At 38.3% G+C, this 11483-nt stretch overlaps 2 protein-coding genes across 3 annotated transcripts; one reads left to right on the top strand and one right to left on the bottom strand.

The window, feature by feature from the left end:
* The first annotated feature begins 1450 nt into the window (after window positions 1-1450).
* LOC130703518 (uncharacterized) lies at window positions 1451-3007 on the top strand. Of its 2 annotated transcripts, XM_057524972.2 has the most exons (3): window positions 1466-1573; window positions 1627-2175; window positions 2232-3007. In XM_057524972.2, the coding sequence occupies exons 2-3, from the start codon at window positions 1669-1671 to the stop codon at window positions 2547-2549; spliced, it is 825 nt and encodes a 274-aa protein (XP_057380955.1). In that variant the 5' UTR covers window positions 1466-1573; window positions 1627-1668; the 3' UTR covers window positions 2550-3007. The 2 variants fall into 2 exon arrangements, with proteins under 2 accessions (XP_057380954.1, XP_057380955.1); XM_057524971.2 differs by having other exon boundaries at window positions 1451-2175.
* LOC130703512 (serine/threonine-protein phosphatase 2A 65 kDa regulatory subunit A alpha isoform-like) lies at window positions 2641-5700 on the bottom strand. The gene is made up of 9 exons (XM_057524965.2): window positions 5545-5700; window positions 5057-5248; window positions 4548-4928; window positions 4266-4478; window positions 3939-4197; window positions 3751-3875; window positions 3411-3680; window positions 3111-3345; window positions 2641-2996 (listed from the first exon to the last, which is right to left on the bottom strand). Exons 1-9 carry the CDS (start codon window positions 5626-5628, stop codon window positions 2983-2985), a joined length of 1773 nt encoding a protein of 590 aa, XP_057380948.1. The 5' UTR covers window positions 5629-5700; the 3' UTR covers window positions 2641-2982.
* Between the last annotated feature and the right edge of the window lie 5783 nt (window positions 5701-11483).

Here is an 11483-nt window from a genome sequence, read left to right as displayed (position 1 = left end):
GCCCTACTACAACAAAAAATGGTTAGATTACATAAAAGCAAGACAAACACTCTTAAATTTTCCACTCAATCTGCAACGTATTTATTACGATAGGGTGGAAATAGATTTCTGCTATTGCCACGGAATTCGAAGAAGCTTTTTGCCAACACAGTTGATTCGTTGATTGATATTTGATGAGACATATTGATAAACGCAAAAATGGATAGTTTTAATGCATGAGCTCGCACTTGAACTCGCGAATATTTTTTCGAGCGCACATGTTCGCAAGCCCGCTTAATGTTTGGAAGCACACCATTTCCTGGCGTGCGCGCAAGCCAACCCTGTGGAAAAATTAAACAAATCCTTTACTTATCCATCATTTTGGTAACAAACATTTCGAGCGAAATAAAGTTTTTTTTCTACGCTTTATATCTATACGTTTTTCACAGTTGAGGTTCTCCACGGTTAATTAATGAAATTAATTTCAATTAAGATCTCACACGGGCAAAACAGCCGATCAACTGTTCTGTATTTGCTCCGCGAAATGAGGCATATCTACGTCCTTTCACCTAGTTACTGCATAGTTGATCAGCAAAACCATTACAACTGATTGACTTTTCTGAATGATAATGATACTATTTCATTAATTGATTGTTATAAGCACACTGGCGCTCCAGAGAATGTCAATTATCGTAACGCACTGGTAATTTCAAACTGGCAGCCGCAAACGCCATCTATCGAACTTAACATGCGTAGTTCTAGCTTTCCCTTGCAAAGGGCACCCTGTTACTATTCCTGCTGTACACTTCACGGTTGTAATTGGTCGGGTCAGACTCTTTTGGGCTAGTTGCCTAAAAGACTCCAGGTTTTCCGACACTTGAATTTTTGTCCCTCGACACTTGGATGAGCTGTTCACGACAGTAGGACATTTGTCTAGCGACATTTCGATTCTTTTTTTTTGTATTTACTCAATGAAGAGGTATTCATAATTAACTTTGATTATTGGACATTATTTTTGCTCGGGTTTATCGGGTAGTAAATTTAGATATTTTTATTGTACAAGAAAAGTATAACGGAACGAATTTCGTTAACAGAAAAAAGATAATACACCACAGCAAGATAGATAGAACAACCAGTAACGAGTTTTTATTATTTACGGATATTATTTATAGCTTAAATACAAAATCATTTTTATTGTCGTTCGAATTTAATTAATCCGCATTGTATAAAATGGACTTTTTGAAGTTTATCAGTATACTTGCAGAGTCTTAAAAAAATAGAATGGAACAAAATAAAATAAGGTTCAATTATATACTAATTCAGTAAAGTTATCAGCTTAAAATTTTTTATTTTTATATGGCTAGAATATGTACACTTCTCATTAGAGGATTTACTATGAGTCTGACCGGTAGATAGCGATAGCTATAAAACAGAAAAAAAAGCCGATTCTTTTTTCTTTTGGGTAAAACGGATTGCCATATATATAACCATGCAGAAGGCCTTGTTTACACCTAAAACTTAGAAATATTCCGACTTTCGGTTAACAGTTGTCATTCGCAAATCAAGTTTAACACGTATACATATCTGCCAAAAAGTGTGGACTTTAAAGAAACTACTGGCTCCGTATAATTTCTCAGTATTTTCTAGGAAAATTTGACGCGTAAAAACCATACTCCGGCACATCCAGGAATGTCACACATCCCATTCAAAGATCCTTTACAGTCAAGAACCAAAAAGAAACTCAAACCTGTAAAGGTTTTCAATGGTGGAAAACGTGGAACAATCCTACCTGTTAGTGAATCACAGAGTACTGGTAAAACTAAATCTCTGTCATCTGGATTGTCGAAACGGTGTTCCTCTTTAGGAAAATGTTCCCAGGTTGAAGCTGTCCACACTACAAAATTTAACCAAAAAATTGGCTCCCAGATTGTTAGAATTGAAGATGAAACCTCAGATGTAGATATAGTGCAAAGATTGCATACTTTTGGTATACCTATAGCAACCATTCACCCAGCATTGTGTGGCCACACAGTTGCCTCACCACAAAATCAACAAATGAATCAACCAGTGTTTCAAACCTCTGCTGCTCTTATGAAAAACCTTGAGGCTTTAAAAAGATTTGAAATTGAAACAAGAAAATTAGTCAATCTTAAAATGGAAAAAGATATGAAAGTGCAAAAATTTGTGAATGCTAAGGTACTGTATAATGGCTTATGGTTTTGTTTAACATTTACAATCTTAGTGCAAAATAGGTAGCAACAGTCTTGGATCAAACCCGACCAGTTTTTTCACGGCTCCAACCCATCTCCTTAAACGTCGAACAGCTTATGATTCGGGATGAATCGAAACTCCAAACCTTAGCAGTGAAGTATGCTCCACAAATTCGTTACAAGGATCCGCAAATATGCTTGGAAGATTTTGTGGACTGTGTCGTTATCTCGAGAACTGCAGTTATTCCAGAATGCTCTTTCCATGATCTGTGTTATAATTATCACATTGATCCATTTACTGAAAGGCAAATGGTTGAAGACCAACTGATTCCTTACACATTTGGTTTCGGTAGCGTTTAGCACCATGTTATATTGTAATTGAAATTTACCAATTTCGCAATGATTAATACAATGTGGCCATATTATTGTAGAGATGAACGTTTGATACATGTTTTACTATTTAATTATGAACAAAAGAACGTTGCTTTGTATTTCGAAATTAAATGAAGAAAAGTGTTACATTTGAACAGCTAAATTTAACGCCCTTAAGGGGATAAGATCTCCGGGATACACGAACTTCATCGCTCCGGATGAATTGCGAGTATGACTGTCCTAAGCGAAATACCAAGAAACGAAGGGTTTGGGTGATGATGATACTACATAAAGAATGGGATACTTGCCAATATTAATTTTCGGGGATGAAATGTAAATTTAAACGAGGGGAAAAAATTAATAGACAGCCAATAAGTCACAGCTATAGATCCATTTTCACCGACAAATTTACTCGTGGATTTCAGCCAGACAGAACTAAGAAAGAAAGAAATAATGATAGTAACAATTTTTTTTTTAAATAGCAAAAAAAAAAAATATTATAATATTTCAGCGAACTTTGCTACAACTAATCTATCAAGAAAACTTTACCTGCTAGGGCTTCTGACGCAAAGTATTTCACATCGACATCAGTGTCTGTGATTAATTTATCGAGCACGGGTTTAATAGCACTATGGGTTGCCTGTGCTTCCATTCGAGGCGTTAACTTCTGCAATGACTTGGCAACATTAAAGCGTACATTCGCCACGTTATCATTCGCCATAGAAATGACAGTTGGCAGTAGTACTTTGCCGGTTACATCTGGTCCACAGGCTTCCGACAGAACCTTTTGATCATTGAAAAACCAAAAAATTAGTCACAGCTAAATAGATTAAATTTTTTTTTGCTTACGTTGATGCAGAACAAACACGTCATACGATGGAGATAATTCTGATCACGCGCCATGGCCAAGACTTTAGGGATCACGGTACTTTGTGCCCACTCAACACCAAACTTTTCAACTAGCTTCTTTAAGTTGTTTGTGGCTGCTTCACGGATGGCGTAAACGTGATCTACCAACCACGCCATGCATAGTGTATTGAGTTTCTCGTCAAAGAACTCTACTCCGAGTTGACCGGCCAGCAGAGGCATATACTCGATAATTGCCAAGCGTACTCTCCACTATTGCATTTGAAAACGGTATTGTTGTAAGTTCAAAAACATAATATAATATAAACAAAGTTAGAATTACTTTGGAATCTTCGGCCAATTCGACAATAGCTGGGAGAAGTGATTGAGATAATTGTTGAATCCCAATGACACTGTTGACACAATCCAAGTTCGAGATTATATTTAAGCGAACTTCAGGGCACTCGTCTGTAAGGTTGGCAATAATGAAACAGACGCGTGACGGAAATTTTACGAAAATATTCTTCATACCTTTTAACTGTGTAAGGAACAACGGTAAGAGATGCTCAATCGTGTTTTCTTTTCCTAAAATAGGGCTGAGGCCCATGATAACAGCAGCCAGGGCCGATTTAACATGTTGGTTAGCATCAGACACTAATTCCTTGACACAAGGCAGAATCTGATTCATGATGAGACTTTCTCGGAACGCAGGATCTAGGGCTTGGCAAAAGTCTCGTACTTTATGAGCCGCTGCAGCTCTCACTTCTGCCTCAGGATCTTTCAGCAGGGCCTTGAATAAAATTTTTTTTTTAAATTACACAATAAAACAAAAACAAAGAAAAATCTAACAAAGTTTACTTGGAATGCCGACACTAAGTCTTGTTTGGAAATTTCTGGGCCAACAGCTTTCTGTAACTCAGTAAACTTATCAGCCACCATGTACCGCACTCTCCATGATTTGTCTTCCGCACACTGTCTCAAAGTTGGCATTACAAGCTGTTCTACATCTTCCTGCTGAAGAAGCTCAGCCATAGAAACGCAGGCCTCGACTGCCAAAAGTCGCACCGAGTCCTGTTCAAAAAGCTTATTTGAAAAACATGTTTCGGATAAATGCTGAAAAAAAAACAAAAAAGAAAATACCTGTTCGTCTTGGGCTAAAAGGACAAACATCGGAATTAAGTCGGCTTTTAACCACTCCACTTCTACGACTCGAGCAAACTCTCCAAGTTTAGATGCTGCCGCGCGACGCACCATAGGAGTGTCATCTTGGCAAAGCATACGAAACGTTGCCCTCAATTCTCCTTTCACATTATGCGATACTTTGGAATAAGCTACGCTGAAAAGTCCACAAGCAGATGTGCGCGACGTGAACCAATCTCCTGAAGCAAGTCTTCTCAGTAATGGAACAAAATATGTTTCCAGGTCTGAAGGACTATGTTGTTCTGAAATCAGACGCAGGGACTCCACAGCTTTGTCCCGAACAACAGTCTCTTCCACAGTAGCCAGTGACTCTAATGGGGGCTAAAAGAAAAACAAAGTTGCTATGTAAACATACTTGACTACTCTAAATTAAAATTAAATTTATTTTCAAATGGAGATGTACAAAACAATTCTCAATAAATTTACTTATGAAAATAAGCTGTACTTACCAGAAGACAATGAACAAATTCAGGACCTCCAACTAATGGGGTTAGAGCTCCCAGTTGTTCAGCTAAAGCCAATAGCACTTCATCTTCATCATAAATTGTGTCCGTCAGGAAAGGTATCAATTCACTCCGTGTCCTTTCTATACCCAATGCCAATGCAATAGTGGATAACTTCTTGATGGAATTGAGGCGAAGCTTGAAGCAAAGAAATGTTATTTATCCCAAATTCACCCAAATATATTTGAAGACTAGGCAGAACATCATGATGAACTCATAAATCTACCAGCTGCATCATAGCTGTTAACATTATTAGATTTTGCGACACTAGATTCTATTAGATGACTCAACGAGATTTATATGGCAAGTATGGCATAATAATGAACATGTTTCGGTAGTGTACTAGAAGGGAACAAACAACAAACCGACCGAAATGAAATTACTTCTAAGGTGTAAACTAACAAATCCTTTAGAAGAAAATCTTAGAAAATTACCTGGACATCTTCATTTCGTAACTCGTCAATCAATACAGCTATTGGGTACAACGAATCATCGGTTGTTGCATCGCTGGCCGCCATAGTGGAACACTCAGAGTCACTTACTTTATCCCAGCCCTTCTTCCTTCACAAGCGCTGCGTTGCCTGATCTACCCGAAAAATATCCTACCAATAGGTGGGCCACGGCCCCGCGTCAATCGGGTAGCTTTTTGGTCGACCAGTTAGCTCGTTTTGGTTTTCAACGTGCTCCGTTCGGATTTCGGGGTGTCTTTTCCCTGCCCATAGGCATTTGGGTCGTATTCCGGGTCTTATTCGGTCAACGGTTCAAGGGAAAAAAATCGGTTCAAAAACCTGGTTACATACCGCGATTATACCGCTTTCTGAACCGTTACCTGACTTTTCACCAGATTCTTACTCAGAAATTCGATTAATGTTGCAGTTTCATGTAATTCACCGTACTTTTCACTTTTTTAAAAATTGGGCATCACTAATCCGCTATCTTTGAACATGGCGGCTACTTCATCGGCTTCACTGGGTATGATTGAACCGGACCGAACCGCTAGAAAAGTACCTAGCCGGGTAGTAACCGACCGACCATTTTTATGGGGTAATTGGTTGCTTTTTTGGGTTTCAGATAATTCGAACGAAGCCCTAGCTCGAGCCCGTGTGCAACGGGTAGCGGTAGATAACGCGTCAATTGGGTAGCTTTTTTTAGCGATCTGTCGGGTCCTTTTAGCAACATGGGTCCTAAGTAGTTTTGCAGATGCACTTTTTCTTATGGGGTAAATGACAAACGCGCAGGGCGTTAGTCAATTGTTTTTTTTTTTTTTAATATTGTCTTGGAGATCGCAGATCGCGATAAAACGTGGTTTTCTACGCGGATATGTGGAAAAAGAACCCTAAAATTGTAAATTAAATGAGAACCCATGAAATAAATTTGTTTAAATTATCTTACTTAATTTTTAATACAAGACGGAATGTTGAAATTTTCTAGACACAAACAAAATGTAAATATGTACTTATAATTAAATATTTTTACACTTATTTACACTTTTTAAAATTTGAACTTGGCGCGGTAAAAAAATGGCCGCCATAATGGTTTATCAAAAACAACTTTTTCAAACGTAATTTTTGGGGTTAAATATAGCAGCTTAAAAGTAAACGTTTAGAATAACTTGTTCCTGGAATCACCAGGAACAAAAATATTATAATGGTTTCCTGTTTTGACGAAGATTAAGCATCAAACAATCAATGCAAAGTTTCGTCTTTTTCACACACCCCCTCCCCTTTCTAAAATCATGAAATCCCTTAATAATTATTTATGAAGAAACTAAACAGTTAAAATTGACAAATTTTGCATCAATCGATAGCTCTTATCAAGAACTATCTAATGCTATGAAAGTTATGTTAAATTTTCAGAAAAGGAAAAGTTTAAGCGTAACATCAATTTTTTTGTTTTTATCAGTTGCGTCCATTAGAACCTTAGATCGAAAAACAACAAAAACACATTTTGCCTTTAAGATTTTTTCCCTTTGAAAATGTTAATAACAATTACACAAAAATAGATAGCCCTTACCAAGGGCTATTTTGTAATTAATCAACTAATTATTGCAATTAATTTAGCTGACAAATAATAAAAAAAAATTTCTTTTATATTTTTTTATTTCAATTACCACACAAATTGTACATATTCATTATATAAAGAATAAATATATATAATATATATTATAGTATTTTATATGTATAATAGTATCGTACATATATAATAGTAATATATATAAATATCTATGTATAATTGTAACATATACATTAGTATTTATTGTACATATTACCTCATTGGAAAAATTTACATCAACCGAATTCATGTTATTTCAAGTAATTTCATTAATTTAAAAGACATGCGCTACACGCATTATTGTTTAACTGGTTTAACTTTAGTGGTTTAACCACTAAAGTTAGACAACGCACACTTTCTCCATATAGAAAACTGTAGGCGCGATTATGTACTAAGTAGTACATATTGCCTCGCGACCAGCCTGGACCTTTTTCACAATGCGAAACGCATCACCATGGTCTCAGTATATATGTACTAAGTAGTACATAGTTGCAGATGGACTTTTTCTTATGGGCTAAACGCGCAAGGCGTTATTCAATTGTTTTTTGGTATGCTGTCTGCTTGTAATTTTTCCGCGCGGAGGGCGCTGTAACGAGCCCACAGGCTATCCGAAGACAGCCACACCCTCAACATCCCTCAAGCGTTTCACAAGTGAAAGTGAACGTGTCCCCTCCCATTTTACCTTAATTTTGTATGTGTGTTAGTAGTATAAATACTGCATGATTGTAACATGTAATTCGGAATTGTTACGACAATCCACTGCAATACACGAGGTTTGAAACTTTACAGCGCGATAAAACGTAGTTTTCCACGCGGAAGGCGCGATAAAACGTAATTTTCCACGCGGAATGTGGAAAAAGACCCTTAAAATTGTAAATTAAATGAGAACCGTCGAAATAAATTTGTTTAACTTATCTTAGTTAATTTCTGCGATTTTCTATCTAAGACGGATATTAAAATTCCCCAGCTGCAAAAAAAATTTAAATACTTACTTAGAATTACAATTTTTTACACCTACTTACAATTTGAACTTGGCGCGGTAAGAAAATGGCCGCCATAATGATTTGTCAAAAACCACTTTTTCAAGCGTAATTTTTGGGGTTAAATGTAGCATCTTAAAATCAATCGTTTATAACAACTTGTTCCTGGAATCACCAGCAACAAAAATGTTATAATGATGTTATATTTTGACGAAGATTACGCATCAAACGATCAATGCAAAGTTTCGTCTTTTTCACACACCCCCTCCCCTTTCTAAAATCGTAAAAGCCTTTAATAATTATTTACGAGGAAAATAAACAGTCAAAATTGACAAATTTTGCATCAATCGATAGCTCTTTTCAACAGCTATCTACTTCTATGAAATTTATGTTAAATTTTCAGAAAAGGAAAAAGTTTAAGCGTAATATCTATTTTTTTGTTTTTATCAGTTGCGTCCATTACAACCTTAGATGGAAAAACAACAAAAACACATTTTGCCTTTAAGATTTTTTCTATTTGAAAATGTTGATTATAATTACCTAAAAATGGATAGCCATTACCAAGGGCTATCGATTTATATTATACTTATATTATTTATATATTAAATCAGCGAATATCGTAATTTATTTTGCTGACAAATAATTAAAAATTTGTTTCTCTTATATTCGTTTATTTCAATTACTATAACTATTGTACATATATATAATAGTAATATTTCATAGTATTGTAAATATCCATACTCTATAAAAAAACAAGGAAATTGGAGGTGGAGCCTGTGTCTGTGACTTTGTGCTTTTGTTTTGATTGGCTGGCGTCAAAACCGCCGCCGGCTGCTGTGATTGGCTGGCGCCAAAACCGTCGTCTGCTACAGTGAATTGGTGGGATGGGGTTTTGGAAAACTAAACTGCAGGTGGAATTGCGGATTTGGGCAATTTTTCAGTCTATGGGCTTTGCGTTAACGGGTGGGCAACGGCACATAAAGCTGACGGACAGGGCGTATTATTCTTATTTTATTTTAATTAATTTTAAATTGATTTTATTTTATTAGTTTTATTTATTATTTTTATTGGCCACTACAAGGCGTTTTGGCGGGCAGAGAGTGGTACGACGGGCAACAACGGCGAGTTTCCTGGCGATCAAAGTGGGTTGACGGGCAGAGGCAAAAAGTGAGTGGACAGGCAACTAAACGGGCCTTTTGATGGACAGAAACTGTACCATAGGTCGGGAAAATGCAATTTTTTAGTCTGCGGGCTTGGCTTAAAACTGGTGGGCGCTACAATAGGTAAGCCGACGGGCAGAAATTGTACGGTGGAAGACGGGCAACTACAGCGGCTTTTTGGTGGGCAAGGGGGTTGACGGGCAGAGAATATTCGAGAAAAGACGGGCAGAGGGAAAACGTGGGTGGACGGCAACTACAGCGGACGTTTTTTGGGCTGAGACTGCGAGGGAAAGACGGGCAAAAGCAAATGAAAATGTTAATGCGCCACTATAGCATTCGTTTTGGCGGGTAGCGAGTGGGGTGACGGGCAGAGATGGGATCGAGGGGCAGCGAGTGGGTCGACGGGCAGCGAGGGGGTCGACGAGCAGCGAAGGGGTCGACGGGCAGTTAGGGGTTCGACGGGCAGCGAGTGGGTCGACGGGCAGTTAGGGGGCCGACGAGCAGTGAGAGGGTCAACGGGCAGCGAGTGGGTCGACGGGCACTCAGGGCACCGACAGACAGTGAGAGGGTCGACGGGTAGTAAGAAGGTCGACGGGCAGTTAGAAGGTCGACCGGCAATAACAGCGGGCTTCTTAGCGGGCAGAAGCAAAAAATGAGTGAACGGACAACTATAGCGGGGGTTTGGACGGGCCGAGACTGTGACGAAAGGGTGGGCAAATGCAAAAAAGGTAGATGTCCCCCAGCAGGCATTTTTGTGGGCACAATGTGAGTTGACGGGCAGAGTGTGGGTTAACGGGCAGAGAGGGGGTCGACGGGCAAAGAGTGGTTTGACGGGCAGAGAGGGGGTCGACGGATAACTTCAGCTGGGTTCGTGGCCGGCAGAAAAGTCAGGTGATGGACGGGCAGAAACAGGGAGTGGGTCGGCGGGCAAGAAAGGGAAACTCCTAATTTGTAATAGGAATTAGTGGTAGACGGGAAAAACAATAAATGTGGATCGATTGTCTTAAAAATAGCGTTAATTACGCTAGCGCCACCTATACCCCGGCCCTGGACGGGCCCAACGTTACTAGTAAATTTATATAAAACGAATTCATATTATTCGCTTCGAAAAAATTAAGACATGCGCTACACGCATTTTTGTTTAACTGGCTTAACTTTAACGGTTTAACCATTAAAGCAACCAAATCAAAGCCCTAGGGGCGACAACACACACTTTCCCCATAAAGAAAACTGTAGGCGCGATTGTGTACTAAGTAGTACATATTGCCTCGCGACCAGCCTGATAGATACGCTAACGCCGAAATCAGCCATCTTTATATTTCATACCTTTCCAACACGTAACTCTAACACGTTACTTTGATTTGTGAATTTGATTTTGTGTGATTTATTTAAATATAACAAAAATATTTGTGAAGTTCAACTTACCCAAAAGAGTGGGATTGGTCGTCATATCCGTATTAATCCACCGTTTACAATTCATGTGGACACCTAATTTCCATTTAGAGTTGATAGCGTCTCCTTTCCATGTAACCAGCCAGGGTAGTCACAATCCATCGTTATTCAAGCTGTCGCGATACTTGCATCACTCTTTTCTGCCATTCCCAGCATACCTGCAATTAAATTAGATAAACATTTATTAGTAAGGCTTATACATGCAGTAACGGCGCTAGCGAACCAACACCGTTACCAAACGTAAAGTGTTTTATCAAGTCTTTTATACTGTACCATAGGTGATCTAATAGGGTACGGTGCTTTATGGCACAAACTGACGTTTAATGTTCAATTTAGCAAACACAATAAACTAAATTGACAATTTCAACAAATGAACTTTATTATTTACTTTTTTTAGTATCTTTCGAATACAATTTTTTTTATGATGAAAAACAATTACACGCGAAAAAAAAGCCACAATAGAAAAATCGTATGGTCTAATCACGGGTCGTAATTGGAACGTGTCAATTCCAGGTCTTTTCTTCTTCTATCATACCGTCTCACCTCGTCTCAGTCTCGCTCTCGAAAGGTTATCGCTGAGACTGAGCTACGTTTTACCATGTTTGAGCAATTCGTTTACATTACCTCTGTGGTTAAGATGCATCCGTAATGGATAGTTGAATTTTAAGCGTTGTGCTTTCGAATACGTTCGTGGTGGTTTTCCTCTTCGCATCATCAGGTAAACTCATT

The sequence above is a fragment of the Daphnia carinata genome, chromosome 7 (genome assembly GCF_022539665.2).
Source record: "Daphnia carinata strain CSIRO-1 chromosome 7, CSIRO_AGI_Dcar_HiC_V3, whole genome shotgun sequence".
NCBI lineage: Eukaryota > Metazoa > Arthropoda > Branchiopoda > Diplostraca > Daphniidae > Daphnia > Daphnia carinata.
The sequence above is the reverse complement of the archived record's forward strand: the minus strand, read 5'-3'. Positions and strand labels throughout refer to the sequence as shown.

Bases quoted from the DNA above. Each gene is read 5' to 3' on its own strand.
- LOC130703518 (XM_057524971.2), top strand. From the start codon at position 1,669: ATGTCACACATCCCATTCAAAGATCCTTTACAGTCAAGAACCAAAAAG. The intron at 2,176-2,231 runs GTACTGTATAAT...AGTGCAAAATAG, and splicing joins AAAAATTTGTGAATGCTAAG to GTAGCAACAGTCTTGGATCA.
- LOC130703512 (XM_057524965.2), bottom strand. From the start codon at position 5,628: ATGGCGGCCAGCGATGCAACAACCGATGATTCGTTGTACCCAATAGCT. The intron at 5,249-5,544 runs GTAATTTTCTAA...CTTTGCTTCAAG, and splicing joins TACGAAATGAAGATGTCCAG to CTTCGCCTCAATTCCATCAA. The intron at 4,198-4,265 runs GTAAACTTTGTT...ATTTTATTCAAG, and splicing joins ACTTAGTGTCGGCATTCCAA to GCCCTGCTGAAAGATCCTGA.